At 32.9% G+C, this 18,292-nt stretch overlaps 1 protein-coding gene across 1 annotated transcript in view; it reads left to right on the top strand.

The window, feature by feature from the left end:
• Positions 1-18,292, top strand: part of LOC111054087 (ras-specific guanine nucleotide-releasing factor 2-like) — a 432,594-nt gene that overhangs the window by 332,104 nt on the left and 82,198 nt on the right. The window contains exons 12-14 of the mRNA XM_039435485.1: positions 8,434-8,536; positions 11,512-11,629; positions 17,252-17,367. Of these exons, the coding sequence (XP_039291419.1) occupies positions 8,434-8,536; positions 11,512-11,629; positions 17,252-17,367 (337 nt within the window). The remainder of the gene's footprint in view (positions 1-8,433; positions 8,537-11,511; positions 11,630-17,251; positions 17,368-18,292) is intronic.

Here is an 18,292-nt window from a genome sequence, read left to right as displayed (position 1 = left end):
CTTGACAAACACATATGTTCTTCTTGTGTATGATAAGGTATGTTCAATCTAATAGAATCTATGAGGATTACGCTATTGAAATTTTGTTAATAACTTTGGTGTAAACGCAGCTTTAGAGTCCCAAACACTCTTTTTGCAAAAATATTGCCAACCACAAAACATAATCTCGAATTAAGAAGATTGTAAGCCCAATTCTTGAAATTTATCAAGTCTTATTGAAAATTTAATACCAATTCAAAAATAAAATACCACCAGAGCTTATACTATCTAATTTAAATGAATTTAGTTTATTTTTATTTAAAAATAAAATACCATGTGTGGCTACAATTAGGCTAATCTATGCTAATCAATCAATGTATTGAATTTGTAATTCATTTTTATCCTGTATCTTTATTCAATCTATTTCATTAATTAACCCTATGACTTAGACCATTCTTTTTATGTACAGCCTATATTATACTTTTTTATCCATTCTCAATATTATTACTTCTCTCAATATTCGCAACCTTCTTTCTATAAACTCCTTCTTGCATCTTGAATTTTATTGGTCACGTTTTCATGGTTTTTGCTTGAATTATGTCAATTTTCATCTCTTCACTTTCTTTGCTTGGATTCTTGTCAATCACTATTTTTTCAACATGCATAATTTTCATATTCGCACAAACAGAAATCCAAAACCATTCAATAGCAATTCAAACCAAGTTTAAATCAATCCAGGATTGAATCAAGTTATGATCATCGTCATTATATAATGCGTTTTAATCAGGCCAATTAATGGTTTAGGATTACTGTATCTGATGGCAACTAGGAAAATAATCCTAGATTGATTTAAGCCTGATTCAAACTGATTTATTGCGCATACGGGCCTTATTAACTCCCAAATCACCAAGGTTTTGCTGTTTCCCCTGCTATTCAACTGATATATTTTTTCATAAGAGCCCAATAAAAGTTATATAAGATGCCCAACTGAACTGACATACCGTAGGCATCAGAGTAGCCTCTATCCAATACTATATTCTCTATAGTAGAATAAATAGAAAGAAAAATAAAAATCTCAGTACCCTTTTTGAACTATTTTATCAAAACATGTTTCAACATTGATGCCATTTCCAAGTCATTTGACTTCTTCTTTCTATTTATATTACAATTAGCCCTATACAGAAAAGAGGTTTCTATATAGTAGGCCTACCAACACAGATAATAAAACAATACAGTATTTTTTTCCAGTAAAAACTGTGAAAAGCTGTTTTTATAGTTTACTGTTCACTTTCTTGTTTGAAGCAACTTGCATGTACAGAAAATTAAAAATCAAAGTACTCAAATGTCGATTGGCCTACTTTGATTTTTTTACTTTTTGTTACTTGAAACTAGTTTTCTATCAACTGTGTTTTATATCAAATTTTAGAGCAATATTGTATATTTTGTTATGTTATATCATCTGTGATACAAATAATGCTAAAAGAATGATGCATGTCAAATGAGTGAGCATCTCAAAATCTTGAAAATCATTCCTTTAGGCTATTTGAAGGATAAAGACGTTGATGTTTTTAATACCACCATATATATATATAGGCCACTATAGGCCTATAATATAGTTATATTGACAACATCAACGTCTTATTCTTTCAATTGTGGAGAAATACCCACAACATCTCATATCATAAAGGCTACAATTAAATCCTTAAGGCTATATTTTATGAAGCTGTGAAAGACTCTGAATCCCTCAAATAATAGTACATATCATGTACAATAGGTACTCCAAAATCTTGGCTTACCTACTTTCGCTAGGAACAAACTTTTTCATATAATTATACAAATTATCGTATAGAATTACACAATAATTAACTGAGCTTTCACATATTTCACCACAAAATCAAGTAGATTATACTATACTTTTGGGTACGGTACCGCACCTATGAATCTGACTGGAGCTTAACCAAAGTGAATAAGATATCACGGGCTGATTGTCAATTAATTGTCAATTTTCAATTGTTTTTCTTGTATTATAAGTTGAGAGATCAATTATGGGATATTATCCTTGTGCTCTCATATGTATCTCAAATAAATAAATAAATAAATAAATAAATAAATAAATAAATAAATAAATAAATAAATAAATAAATAAATAAATAAATAAATAAATAAATAAATAAATAATAGATGATAGAGAAATTGGTGACTTCGAGGGAACGTTCAAGTGGAAAAGAGTCTTTAATTAATTTTAGAATAATGGAGATATTGCTGTATTCTCCATTAAATAGTAGAAGGTCTTCCACACCTATACACTCTCTTCACTAGATCACTACCACTGTTAAAGGGGAATAACCATAAACGGAATCACTAAAAACGTTGAAGAAGAAAGAGTGTATTTTCTTCTAAAAAAGGGCTAACAATATTTTTTGCGCTTTGTGGTTGAAAAGTTATGTCAGCGCAGCTATTAGTCGCTAAACGCGTGAAAATTCCTGTTCACAATGCTTTCATCCAAGCAGAGTCTCACTCTGTTATCATTCAGTTAATTCTATGACAAATATTGGAAGAAAGTGTCATGCTCTCATCCACCAGTTCTATGGCAGAGAGTGACTACAGTAAATCGGTCTTCCTGCTTCAAGTTTCTCTCTCACACGCGCATATTTGTTTATTACAAGTACAGTACATTGTCTCTCAGCTCTCAGAACCGTGTGTATAGAGAGAGATCAAAATTGTTGTCGATATCATGAGTATAGCCAGAAACTTCCCCTTACTAGATCCACAAAATTCAGAAATGTATCAATGGTCACCGAGCTCCTCACACCAATAAACATATCCCTCAGAACGAACCAATAGCAGTACAGTGACTTGAAAATAGCATACAACAAGAATCAGCAAATCGTCTACATTAGTAGCTTCAACACAATGGAATGTTCAAGAAGCTTTATAACCTTGATTCTTTTATTGGATAGGAAATCTAGTAGGCTATTCCACATAAACAAAGTTTTCCCCGTTAAACCAGACTCATGAATGTATATAGAGCATCAAGTCTCAAGATAGATTTGATTTTCCTTTTTAAATGTTGTTGTAGGATAGGCGGTGTTTTAATACCAGTATAATAATTTTCAGTAACCAAAGCAATAGCCTATATAGATTTTAGATAGATGTTTGACCTGTGTAGCATACAGGTGGGTAGCCTCCCCTCCCTGAACGTTTCGACTATTATTACCGTATACAAAGTGCACCAGAGAAACTTACTTATTTGAAAAAATTCCCGTGCGTTGAATTGGTCGTGTAGAGGGGCAGGAGGGGGTACATCTGAGGGGAAGTTCTCAATCTTATCCTCCCTCAAGTAAATAGCCATCATGCTCCGGTCTAGAGAGCAGCGGGCCTTCGCAGTTGAGAGCTTCTTTTCTAATGGTCGATCACTTTCCGCGCTCGAATTGAAATTCCGCCCCACTGACTTGTTCCTGGCCATAATTCGATTCTGTCATAGGTTAACTCATTTCAGGAGTGTGGAAATGTCACTAAAACCAGAAATGGACCTCAACGAACCATCAGAGCTCCAGAAAATATCGAAAGAGTGAGGCAGTCAGTTGTGCGTTCTCCCCGGCGTTCGGCTCGCAAACAGGCAGCTGCTATGGTAATTTCTGACTCCACTGTTCGACGAATTTTCCATCAAGGCCTTCAACTTCATCCCTATAAATTGGCTGCGAAGGCCTGTTAAAAATAGTTTGTATTGAATTTATTTGTTTGTATTGACTGAACGCGATTTTGTTTCCCGTCAAAATGCATGTGATATGCTGATTGACAACCTGCCTGAAGACGCGATCATTTTTTTTTTTTTTCAGTGACCGAGTGACGAGGTTCATTTCCACATGCGTTTCCACAATGTGATTTTTTAAAGGGTTGTTTGAAATCCCTGGTTTATGTCGATCGACCACGGACCATAGCAGACCTCAAGAACAACATTCGCGACGCCATTGCCAACATACCGATTGTTATACTGCAACCAAATTTTAAAACTCGACTCTATCAGTGTATGCGCAATGGGGGTCGCCATTGGTCTGATCTAATTTCCAAGACTGCATAGAAAAAAACTGAGATATTGTCTTCTCATATAAAAGAAGATTGAAACAATACTTTTGTTTTTATTGACCTTTCAAATAAGTAAGTTTCTCTGGCGCACTTTGTACATAGATTATACAGTAGGTACCAGTAGTGAATATTGAATATTCGGACTAAATAGTCGGAATTAGAAGAAAAAAAACGTTTACTGCATTAGCTTTTTTATATTTTATTTTCTGAATATTCTGTTTGTTTGCTCAATTCAATAAATTGATAGTTAGGGAGTAGTAACTTATTGATTTGAGAAGTAGTAGGTAGGAAAGACTGTTAAAATTAGTTTGTATTGAAGTTATTTGTTTGTAGAAACTAGAAAGAAAATAATATCCTCCTGGATTCACTTTCAAATGAAACTTGTTAGGTAGTGATAGAGTAGGATCGACCATAATTTTCCCTATCACACATTGAGAAAAATGTGTGAGGTCTTTCATAGATTTTAGAAATTTAGACCTACCGGTATCCCATAACGTAGATAAAACACTCTGACTAATATCATTAATAGATTAGATGATATCTACTCACCCACCGTATACTTCCAATGTATACCGTAGGTATAGATTCCAGAAAGTATGTTCAGTAGATAGTAGTCAAACTAGTTTGATGTCTGTGATCACTTATAATTATGATAAAATTATACCTATTGAGATACTATCATAAATAAAGAAGACGACTTTTAGTAACACCTTTTTTACTGTTGCGATACTTTTATTATTGTACCGTACACTTTTCTACAATCCATGAGCAATGTAATATACCGTATGCTCATCCTTCAATAATGCTTGTCCCTTGATAAATTAAGCATAGCCTATAGTAATAGAATAGACAGCATAATGATGTGAGGTAGAATCAAGCAATAAAAACGTATAAAGTAGTAAATTCTTGTTGTTTTTTTATTCGTGTTGATACCTTCCAATTTTAATTTTAATTATTTGATAATTATTAATTATTTCAAACGAAAATCCAAATTGATCAGTTATTCTATTTTAGTTAAATAATAAATAAATAGGCTATCCACCTAACATTTTTTTTTTTCAATTCCGGAATTTTAAGACTACAAACTCAGAGTTCCACATTATATGTTCAAATGTTTTATAAAAAATGTTTTGGAAACCTCCTGGAATATAAAGTTACTAGTTACCATCATGCATTACATAATATTCTGTAACAATTCACAAGGAATCAGCTAGAAACAACAGGCATGTAAGCCCAAAGCTGTTTTTTATATGGTTAATGCACACCGGAAATGTGAATATATCATCAATAACATTATTCAAGCTTAGAATTCAATGAAAAAGGAATTGTAAAAAGGGGAATAGTAGATAAAACACTTTAATGGATGAATTTTTTTTTAAATCGTGACAGAGAAGTTAAAACATCTATTACTCTTGAAAATGAAGGACCTTTTCTAGGTAATTTTGACAGGAACAAGGCGCATGGCAATTGATAAGGCTTATAAATAGCTATCCAATGGATTTAAAAAAGATCGTTCGATTCGTTTTCGAGAAAACCGTGGAAAATACCATTTTTGAATCATTATCCGTAATTTTTTCTGCCCTTTGTTTTTGCATTTATTAAATTTCTCCAGGTCGTATGGTATAAAAAACCTCAATACTAAAAACCTCAAGGTTCTATAAAAAAACTCAAGACTGAGAACCTTGAGGTTCTATAGAACCTTGCGTTTAAGAACCTTAAGGAACCTATCAGGTTCTCGGGAACTTTTTACTAGTGGAATTTCTTTTCAAAATCGATTTGGATACTATCAAGAAGCAAAAAAATGTCTCACAATTGTTTTTGTCTGAACATTTTTTTGAGATGATATGAGTCTAAATAAGAAATTTTCAAAGACATTTTTGATGGTCTAGTACATGTAAGAAGCATGACAAACTTCGGTCTGATAGCACCGCTGGTTCGTGGGTTTGAGTCCCGCCGATGACATGAACGTTTCACCATTTTATGAATATTATAGAGATCTGATTCACATCAAATAATATATAAAACAATCTACAAATCTTATGACATTTTTAGTCCCTATTCCCAAAAAAATACAGAGTCTTTTGGGGAATCATTTCAATATTTAGGCCTACATTCTGTTCAACATTTTTCATTGGACAATCTATACAGTACTTTTAAAAACCTGAACTTACTGACTGACAGAATGACTGACTCATTTACTCACTGATCACGATTCCTGGGAAACTTTTGGATGGATTGCAACAAAGATTCTTGCTCTAAGTTTTGTAGCATCATATAATTATAAAGTGCTTTAAGAGAATTTGAATTATACAAAGGAGATTATTGTATATATTATGTCTACTTTGCTATTTATTTCATGCAATTTATCTTTCACCTGTTAATGTTACAAATACAAGAATAACATTCCATGTTCAAACCAATAGTATTTTGTTCTGCCCAGTAGATGCAAAAATTCATTGTAAACCAGACAGTGTATTTCTGCTCTACTGTGTGCAAAAGGTTTTTCGATTGGTACTTACGAGAGAGAGTTCACACAATCATGTTCAGAATAGAAATGTATGTGGCCGTTGTAGCTCACACTTCCATATAAGAACTCATAGTATTCTATAATGAAAACACTGGGATGTTGTCCGAAATATCATTGATTTATTGTAAAATTACAAACATGTTTCAACACCAATGGTGTCATCTTCAGTGTAGATACACAACATCTCACTAACAACAGTAGGTAACTGGAGTACTATAATATTCACAATTCAGTAGCTAGAAGAGTCCGGCCCTAAAATATGTCAAATTCCTATTGATAACTGAATAATAAAGTAGGTAAATTACTTATTGAAAACTCTCACCCAAGAAATGAGAAGGTATATTACACAATTGAACTGGATTCCCACATATAAGTGGTATTAAACTGGATTTTCCTCAACAACCAGTGCTACTGGAAGTGACCCAGTGAAAATAAAATTTATATTAGTTATGATTTTTTTAAAATAAGATTCATTTAAAATATTTGATTTTAAAATCTACTTCGATTTTTATTTTTTATTTCTTACGGGTGTAATATTGTCACCGTACCGGTCACTTTCACAGTTTCACTGACACTGATACTGTATGTGAAAAGTGTCCGCATCGGATCAGTGAAAATATTCTTCCGACGAGTTGTAATGATGCTGAGTGAGAATAGTCCCATAAGAACTGATGAGAAGAATATTATCATTGACGTGGACACTGATACTATGCCGGTATATGTAGACCCAGCTTTAGGAGAAAACAATTATGATTGAAATTCTGTACTGATAAGTAAAAAGGGGTTAAGTCAGAAAATGTCAATTTCGATTTTTCTACATGTTCTTATTAAGAAAAATTTGCTGTTTTCTGGTATAAAGGATTTAAGTCTAGGTGGTATTGTTTTAGAGTTATTCTCATGGTAAAATTGATACATCGTCGTAGAAAAAAATCATTCATGAATGATACAAGTCAACTCATAACCTTCAAGAGATGGAATTAAATCTAATAGGTATTGATAAAAATGATACAAATCAACTTATAACTTCACTTTGAAGAAAATTAATGGAATTTGAAAGGTATTGATATGAATGATACAAGTGAACTTATAACCTTGAAGACGCGGCACAAAATTTAATAGGATATTAATATAAATAATACAAATCTAGATCAAAAAAATGGGTTACATCGTAAATACTTTGATACAAAGGGTTAAAGTAGTACACATTCTTGTTGAAACCTGTATAAAAAATGTCAATATGTGAGAAACCATTATTGGGCACAGTAAACATGTGAAGAAATATGTAGAGCAACGATTAGCATTCTAATACGTAAATGATTCATAAATTTCATTCAGAATTTTTTGAACTTTGTTTTTGCTCTCCTGAAAAATCATAAAAACTGAAAACACCTTTATAGTTATCAGTGCATAATTGATGTTTCTTTCAATGACGAAACACTATATTATCATTTTTTGTAGTTTAGACACTGTGACTGTGTTACATTTTTAATTATTTGAGAAACACTTAAATTTTTGGTGAATTGAGGTATGCATTTCACTCCTGAGGAGGAGCTTTATGAGCCTCAACCTCAGGAGTGAGAAGCTCCTCTTCAGGAGTAAAATTAATGCATACCTCAATTCGCTAAAAAATTGAATGTTTTTCAAATATTTACAAATGTAAAACTGTGACAAAACTACGAAAAAGTAATTATTACGGGATTGATTTATAAGTGAATGATAAATAGCCTGCAGTGTTCATGGCAGAAGTGTGGTATATTTAGTCTAAATCGATAATATTTCAAGCACCCAAAACACGTTTGTCTGAGAATAAACGGAAGGTTGTCTGTGTGTTGTTGATTTAGGTAAGCGAAACCGAAAATCTTCGCAAGAATCTGGCAGTCGAAAGAATGATCATGGAAGGATGTGACATTCTACTGGACGTCAATCAAGTTTTCGTAAGACAAGGTAATAACTCTACACAAATATTTTACACTTCTATCCCAAACTTATCAAACAAGAAAAATGTTCAGTAGAACCTTGCTAATTCGAACTATCAGACTATCTTAACATACAGTTGGATCAATAACAATTATTATTTATAACCTGTTTTATTATTTCTGTCTTCTTTCATATTTTTTCACCCTCTATTACAGTCTTCCCATTTTTGTTTTTCATTTTATTTTTCTTCTTCTTCTTCTTTTTCTTGTTCTTCTTTCTTTCAATTTTCTTCAGCTTCTCAATCATTAATTCATGTATTTTATTTTTTCAAGAAACTAGTCCATCCGATAATGAGTCCCCTTTGTTATTCCGATCATGCTTCTGCCTCTGGTTCATTTTTAGAGGACGGATTAAATCGAGAATCTACTGCACCATTAATACTATTTTGTGTTTTTTTCTGTTTCATATAAACGAATATTTCCAATTTAAGATGCTTTTTTCTTTTGTAAATAAAGATTCAATTTACCTAAAAAATGGTACTTATCAGCAAAGTACCTAACTTATAGCCTTCCGTACTTGCTACAACATGTAATTTGAATGGGTTAAACACACTTTTTCATTTTATAAGTTTCAAGTTTGGTTTTGTAAGTGCCTGATATTTTAGAAGATTTACAATCACTACATTAGAAACTTTTTTACTACTGCATCTATAGAAATATACAGTTGGCTACTATAGTATGTTTGAAAAATAACTGAAAATGATGAGGGAATATTTATTTTTTATATTTATATTTCAAGTCCTTTTATAACTTATTATTGACTTTTTCTAGTTTTATGAAGAAATTATTGATATTCTAAAAGATTGTAAAAAAATGTTATTACTGCATCTATAAAAAATTACAGTATTTTCAAGAAAACATTATTGCAATTAAAGTGGAAATGAATCTATTTAATAATACTTGTTAAAGTCCTTTATTATTGATTAATTCTAGTTTGATAAAGGATCTTTGATATACTGGAAAAACGTCTGTTCAGTTGAATCATTGAAGGATTTATTTATCTATCTGTCATTGAAAGACAGAAATTATTAGAAAAACACAAAAAATATTATGAATGAGTTACAGTAGACTACCGTACTATAAACCTATCTATCGAAACATGTTTATTTTAATTTTTAAAATTTCTCAAATAACTCAAAGAACTCGATTCTTAAATTGGAACTCTTTGGTTTTCTTGATTTTTACACATTTAATTTGCAAAAGCTAAAAATCAATATTCAAAGCCACTTTGAATTTTGGCGCTAGACGCTTTGTTAGCTATGCTGATTTCTTTGAAAATAAGACTAGATGAATTCGATTCTCATCATAAGTTATAAATCAGTTTTTGACTTTTAATCAAATAAAACGTGTACAAAACCCCTAATATAATAGTTGTTATTAAAAAATCCTGATGAAAACGTTTGTTATTATTTGTTTGTAAGATTTGTAAGGTTAGACACACTGCGCTATGACGTCACATGACGTAAACAACTGTTGTAAAGTGATAGTGAAAGTGTGTAGTGTATGTTTGTGTATCTTGAGTCTTGACTGTCAAACGTAAACATTCATACAATAATATTATTATTGTAACTCTTGTTGGCGAATGTGTAAAATGTACATTCGTATTGTTGATCGCTTAATATGCATGTACTTTTTTCCATTATCACTTAACGGTGATTACATTTAGATTATCTGCATTCTGCAATGAATTATATTATTGTGATGCCTTTTGCCGGGTCGTTTGCAAATCTACTACAACTGTCAATGTGTTTGTTTATTTATCAGTCAGTAGAGAAATACCTATAAACAGGTGGGTGAGAATTAAGAAACGTTTTATATTTTAAGAGATCGCTCATTTGTTTAGATATAATTTAAGTCATCCAAAGAGTCAACTAATTAATCCAAAAATAAGGATAAAATAGCCGAAACATAGATTTGGCTTCAGCTGAACCCTATAATATTGTATTCTGTATTATAATAATGCCGTGCATCCAATTTATTTGTTCTATTACTATTCTATTTAATGAACTATTAGCATGATTGTTTCACAATATTTCTACCTTATTAAGAAATATTATAGGACTAACTTATAAACCGTAGCCTATCCTTGCTTGGATGGTTATTTACTACACCTATAGTTTTACAAATAGGCTAGGATACAAATCTATTTGTTGATAATAATTTTATCATCCCTTTCTATCCAATTATTAAGAGTTATGAAAGATGAAACTTATTTGGACAATCAATTCCTTATTAGCCTACACAGTATGGTATGGTAGGTACCATACTAACTGGGTTCAGATTCAAAGTCTTCATTCAGTGGAAGCCGTTCTTAATAAAGTAGCCTAGGCTATAAGGTACCGGTATTTGAAAACATTAATCAATTTGTATTTCACCTTTCCTACTACCATTTTGCTTAAAAATGGTACAACTGAACAATTACCTATGTACAGGAAGGCCTACAGTATTTATTTCATAACAAAATAAGAATAAACTTGAGTTACCGGTAATTTGGTAACTTGTGAAGTAATGTAATTTTGTTATAATCTCTAACAAGTAACAATACCTATAAGCTATTCTAATTACCAATAGGTTTTAAAATGCCTAATAAACTTGTACAACATAACAGTGTTAAGCCTATAGCATAGAGCTTGTTTGCTTTATAAATAAAAATATAAATCTAAGTACCCTTTTAAATTATTTTGTCGCAACATGTTTTAGACATTTAACCTTTAAAACAGAATTAATGTTCGAAACATGTTGTGAAAAAATAATTTAAAAGGGTACTGAGATTTATATTTGTATTTATATTAAAAGAGGCCCTAAAGAAAAAAGACAATAAAGCTTGTTTGCTGTTTGCTTGAGAACTTGAAGTTCACTCTATCTCATGTCATTAATTTTACTGTAATTTTGTCAATATTATTTTTCTTTGTAGTAATATTGTGTTTTAAATATTATTTTCAGGTACTTTAATACAATTTTCGACCGAAAAGAAACGTAGTCGCCTAAGTAGCCTCAAATCAGAGAAAGAGGTAGTTCGTCAATGCTTTCTCTTTTCCAATCACCTCATCATTGCAACAAGGTCAGTCAAGAATCTTTGGAAGGTACAGATAACAGATTTTGTTCGCAAAATTACGGCACAGAAAAAACTAATAACTTACTTACCTTTTACTAATAATTACTTTTTAAGGCTGTGCAAATGCTAAAAATAAACTTTCTACTCGTTATATTTTTCAAAGTTTTTCGATTTGTATATCATCAAGGTATCAAAATAAAAAAGTTTTCTCAGGAAAACATTTTTTTCCGATTCTTACTTTTTGAGATATGAGCGACTGAAGTTTGAATATTTGGGACAGAACATTTCAAATTCGGCACGGTATAAATCCATGAGATTTAGAGGATGGATTCTTCTTCATGGTATTGTTGATATAGTAAAACATAAATTTTCTGAAAATATCAATTTTTGGAAAAGATATTCAATTTACCAAAAATAACTGAACTAAAAGTTATTTTTAATAAATTGAATAAATATCTTAAAATTTATATTTTCAGAAAAAAAATGTCTTACTAGATCAACAATACCATGAAGAATCTATCCTCTAAATCTCATGGATTTATCTCTTGTCGAATTTGAAATGTTCTGTCTCAAAAATTTAAACTCCTGGCGCTCATATCTCAAAAAGTAATGATCAGAAAAAATGTTTTCTTGAGAAAACTTTTTCATTTTAATAGCTTGGTGATATACAAATCAAAAACTTGCAAAAATATCACGTGTAAAAAGTTTATTTTCAGCCTTTGCACAGCCTTAAGCGGAAACTGAAGCGACATGTGCCTGCCAACTACTTAATTTCAGCCCACCATGGGCTGTTCCATAGTCATATAAGCTATGTAATAGTACTATGGGGCCATGCGGCTAGCTGTGAAAGGATTCTCCTTCTACAGAAGAAAGTTCTTCGTGTCATCACGTCATCGCATTACCTGGAGCACTGCCGGCGAATTTTCAAACGTCCGAAAATATTGACAGTGTACAGTCAGTACATGTATAGCTCCCAAGGAGTGAGGCTCATGCCTACCAGGAGAGGGGCCAGCTGCACCACCACAATACCAGGAGACTGTGCAACATTGACCTACCCTACTCGAGACTTTCGGAAGCACATGAATGTTATCATAGCCACCTCTACTACAAGGCTCCGGCTCACGATATTGCAACAACGCAGTGTAGGCCTAGAATCTAATACATGATTGGTGAAAAAGTTGAAAAAAAAACCAGCTGATCTTTTTCACCAATCATGTATCATTAGATTCTAGGCCTACGCTGCGACGTTGCAATATCGTAGGCCGGGGGCCTTGTATTAGAGGTGGCTATGATGCTACCCCTCACGGACACTAAAATGTTTCAACAGACTGCTTTGTGTTCGTGAGCTGGAGTATGGGAAGTTTTGTAGGCTGGTACGTGAGGAACTCATCAACTACCCTCTGTAGCCTACTTACTGAGAGATGATGAAACCAGTGGACTTGTGGAACAGTTTGAGGCTGTTCCATAATTTAGATTTGCAGTCCATCTACAGAGCCACATGAAACGATCTATCTGCAGCCATATCAAGTTATTTGTGTTTTAATTGTTTTAAACTTTGAAGAAGTCTGTCTGGCGACTGCCGGTCATGGACTGACTATACTGAATTACTACTCGCTTAGTGAGTGTATATCACTCATATTAGAGGTATATCACTACTACTTTGAAATATATTGGAAATATCTGTTTTCGAAATACAATTAAATTGCTGTATGAAACGTAGTCGCCTAAGTAGCCTCAAATCAGAGAAAGAGGTAGTTCGTCAATGCTTTCTCTTTTCCAATCACCTCATCATTGCAACAAGGTCAGTCAAGAATCTTTGGAAGGTACAGATAACAGATTTTGTTCGCAAAATTACGGCACAGAAAAAACTAATAACTTACTTACCTTTTACTAATAATTACTCTTTAAGGCTGTGCAAATGCTAAAAATAAACTTTCTACTCGTTATATTTTTCAAAGTTTTTCGATTTGTATATCATAAAGGTATCAAAATAAAAAAGTCTATCCTTGAAATTTTATAAATTTATTTGCTACAGAATCCAGAACTTTTTGCGCTCACATGGTAAACATTATGAAAAAATTGTTTTTATTCATGTCTGTCATTAGGCCCTTTGCACACTGGGCCACCATGGAAGCGCCACCATTAAAATTTGATAGCATTGCATACTATAGCCACCACCAAGCAGCCACCACTTAACTCATCACTCCAGTTCACTAGTTAACTCATGATCAATTGAAGAATGGACGTGGAAGAAGCAGGACTATTGGCATTATGTTGAATAATATAATGAATAATACTCAAGAAAAGTGGTTATATAACTTACCAAATTCATTTTGTAGATTTACCAGCTCCCTCCAAGAAATTTTCTTTACATCCCGGTCTGCATATAATTTTGAAGACATATTCCATATAGCTGGGCTGCTTTCAACTTCAAGAATGAACCTTTCTGTATCAAATTGTTCGCTATTCATTACGACGACTTCAACAGACAACTATACCGAACTGAACTAGATTCGAATTGAAACTGAACTGGAGATGATTTTCTGGTGGCTGGTAGCTGGTGGCTCTAGTGTGCAATGACAGATAATACTCAATGGTATGACGTGATGGCGCGACAGTCTGGTGGCGACACAAAATCGGCGGCTCGAGCCACCACATTCCTGGAAACTTGGCTGGTGGCTCTAGCGTGCAGTGACAGATAAGATACAATGCTATCACATGGTGGTGCTTCCGTGGAAGCGCTTCCATGGTGGCCCAGTGTGCAAAGGGCCTTAGACAAAGCAGATAGCTCTTTCCTTTTCTAACTCTACATCGTTTTCTGTAATTGTTTGTAGGCTATGAAGAAATACAGTAGCCTACAATGAACTACAAGACTATTTAATCTCAATCACAACAATTTATTATTAGATCATTGAAAGGTATATAACTATTAAATTATAATTTGATCCTTATCAGTAAGATTCAACAATTCATTTATTTTAATCAGATTTAGCGAAATGACTCAAATCACAGTCATCTACTGAAGAAGGTGGTAGAAAAAGAAAAGTCACAACACTGCCTTTGAATTGTTATTTGTGCTTTAATATATGAATAGTAAAATTATATTATCAAATAATAATATTGATGGGACATTCATAAAAATAATAGTAGATTGATAAAAGAATTAATTATTAAATAATAAAAATCTACCCATCACAAGGACAAAACCACGTAAATTTAACTCCACTTTATGGCTCTCAAAACAATACTATACTTCAACAAGAAAGTTGGAGCTACAAATAAGCATACTGAAATACAAATTAATGTTAATGTCATTCAGAAAATTCATACAAAAGTCATTTCTTATTCATAGATAATATATACAATTTAGGTAAAAATAACAGGAATTCGCCCTAAACAAGCTACTTCCTACCTTAAAAATTCCAGAGGTTATGTAGATAGAGTTCATGATCCCATTTACACAAATTCTCAATTCAAAAAATGTATAACTTTTTATGCAAAAGTTATAACAAAAATCAATTCAATAGACTTAAGAGTAATACAAATAGAAAAACCTGATCCTGCAAGCTTCAAACTAGTATTATATTTTTTACAATATAAAATATCTATTTATTAGGTTAGCACAAACAATACAATGATCGGAGAAGAAAAAACAGGCTATTGCCCAAAACTTCTTCAATTTTCTTAATTTAGATTCAAATTGCTCAAACATTATGCATAGATTATGTGTCCATTTCAATTTCTACACTAAAATTAATCTGGAAATATAAATTAGAATAAAACAAACCATTTTAAATTTGGATAGATTGATAATAAAACTTTCGTAAAAACATGAAACAAACTATAAAATTCACAAAATAAAGAATAAAAACACTTGAATTTTGAGCTCGAGAATATCACCTTCACCATTGCTACATACAAAATACAAAAAAATAAAAAATATTATAATGTAAAACATGTCAGTGCTATGAATTAATTTAAATTTCAAAATCATGTATACTTCTCAGCTCAGAACGGTAACCAAGGAAGACCTGATAATTGACAACCAATGAAGATCTCCAAAGCTCGTTATTTGTCTCTTTTCTGTATAGGGCTACTTGTAATAAAAATAGAAAGAAAAATGATATCACTTGAAAATGGCATCAATGTGGAAACATGTTGTGATTAAATAATTCATAAAGGGTACTGAGATTTTTATTTTTCTTTCTATCTCGTTATTTGTACTTATTCAGTTATCCACTTCCCTTGAGCCATATTTCTTACAGCTCATGTTGTACATTACGCGCCCCGTAGCTTTGCCTCCGTGACTTTGAAACGGCATGTAGGCAAGGTGTGGTTCGCGGGGTAGTAATCACGGCTTTGCAAAAACATCAGGTTCCAGAGACCCTTGATCCCTAGATGGAGGAAGCTCCCCACACACAGAGATTCTCCATGAATGGGAGAGCTGCAACGTATCAACAACAATGGAAAGAGCATGTCAGCTGATAGGCTGTGTTGTGCTAAGCGGTCGTCACACCAACGTCTGCTAGCGGTAGCGAGCTCGCTCCCGCGGAGGTAGTTTTTCTGGAAGCAGTTCACACCAAAAAACGTCCGCCAGCGGTAGTTTGGTTTTGTTCTTGTTTTGATGAGGCTGGTTCTCTAGAAGTGGAGGAAGGCCGGCAACCAGAGCGCTACCGATGGCGAAGTTCTGGAGTTCGCTTTCCATGTTATTAGATTGGCCATGTCAGACCGAGCTCACTACCGCTAGCGGTACTCCCACTAGGAGACGTTTCAAAAGTTCGCCTGGCTCGCGAATGAAACTACCGCCGAGGTACTACCTCCGCGGTAGCGAGCTCGGTGTGACCTGCACAACTTAATAATATGGAAGGCGAGTTTTTTGACTTCGCTACCGCCGCGGACGCGAGCTCGGTGTGACCTGCCCTTTAAAAGGACGTAGCTCCAAAAAGCTTGTGCATAATATTTTCGGATGCAACACGTTGCTTTTGAGAAGATACAAAAGAGCGTATATTTTTCTTATGGAAAGATACATTAAAGGTCCTTGTGTATCTTTTCGGATGCAATACGGTGCTTTTGAGAAGATACAAAAGAGCATATATTTCTTATGGAAAGATACATTTAAGGTCCTTGTGTATCTTTTCGGATGCAACACGTTACTTATGAGAAGATACAAAAGAGCATCTATTTCTTATGGAAAGATACATTAAAGTTCCTTGTGTATCTTTTCGGATGCAACACTTTGCTTTTGAGAAGATACAAAAGAGCATCTATTTCTTATGGAGAGATACATTCAAGGTCCTTGTGTATCTTTTCGAAGACAACACGTTGTTTTTGAGACGATACAAAAGAGAATATATTTCTTATGGAAAGATGCATTAAAGCTCCTCGTGAATCTTTTCGAATGCAACACGTTGCTTTTGAGAAGATACAAAAGAGCATCTGTTGCTTATGGAAAGATAGATACATATTCAAAAAGGTTCGATGTTTTTGAAAGGGAAGTATTGTAGTCTAGTGGCCCTCCGCCGATAGGCAAAGCTACAGGACCCGGACTGAACAGTTTGTTGATGACTGATGGAATGAAGTTGATTGTAATTAATCAATAATTAATAAGCTGTTGGTTTGTGATTGCAGAACGTCAGCTGGACGACTGCACTTGGCGCAAGATGTGGGCAAAATCTCTCTGGCTGATGCCATGCTCATCGAGGACCCCTCGGAGCCCTCTCCTGCTTGCAATGATGACGACGGTGGTAATAATTATACTTTATAAATTATAACATTATAAATAATTAATAAATTAACAATAACTATCACACTTAATCTATCATACAGAGTGCGGCAACATAATTTCCTTTTCACTTTCCCTGTTCTATTACCATAGGACAAAATTATCATATCTATTTAGTGCAGTTATTATAAATGAGATAATTTAAAACAAGGAGAAGCTATTCTTGTAAAATAACTTGAATTATTAATTTAGGATAGAAATAAACTGATCGTTAGTCCTATTACTAGTAACAGTAATATTCAATTGAAAAAAACTATGAAGAGATAGCAGACCTCGTGTGTCTCCAGCGTTATTCAATTCAATTCATTTATTCACACACACACACACACACACACACACACACACACACACACACACACACACACACACACACACACACACACACACACACACACCACACACATAAGATACATCAATATGAAATAAAAATTAATTACATCAATAAAAAAACATTACAGTATAAAATAAATAACATAAATATGATAAACAATGATAAAACAATGATAAATGTCAAAACAAAGTTAAGCAAGATAGACAATCAAAGTATTCATATAAATAAAAACTTTGTTACACAAAATAACATAATAGGCGCTGCCTGCAAAACCAAGGGTTTGAGTGCTGGCAGCGAGTACCAAAAAAATCATAAAAAGTACAATACACAAGTGAAAGAGAAGAAAAATTAATACAAATATGTATGACAATAAAAATGTACAGAATACTGATAACATGAGAAAAGTTGAAGTGTAATACAAATGGAGTAAGTTACTGCTTTATTAAATTTTATGATTGGTTGCTGTTATAAGTCAATGTTGATATATATTGTGTTGGAAGGAATATATCTGGAATATAATTGAGAATTGATACAATTATTGATGAACTGTAGTTAG

The sequence above is a fragment of the Nilaparvata lugens genome, chromosome 9, assembly GCF_014356525.2.
Source record: "Nilaparvata lugens isolate BPH chromosome 9, ASM1435652v1, whole genome shotgun sequence".
Classification (NCBI taxonomy): Eukaryota; Metazoa; Arthropoda; class Insecta; order Hemiptera; family Delphacidae; genus Nilaparvata; species Nilaparvata lugens.
The sequence above is the reverse complement of the archived record's forward strand: the minus strand, read 5'-3'. Positions and strand labels throughout refer to the sequence as shown.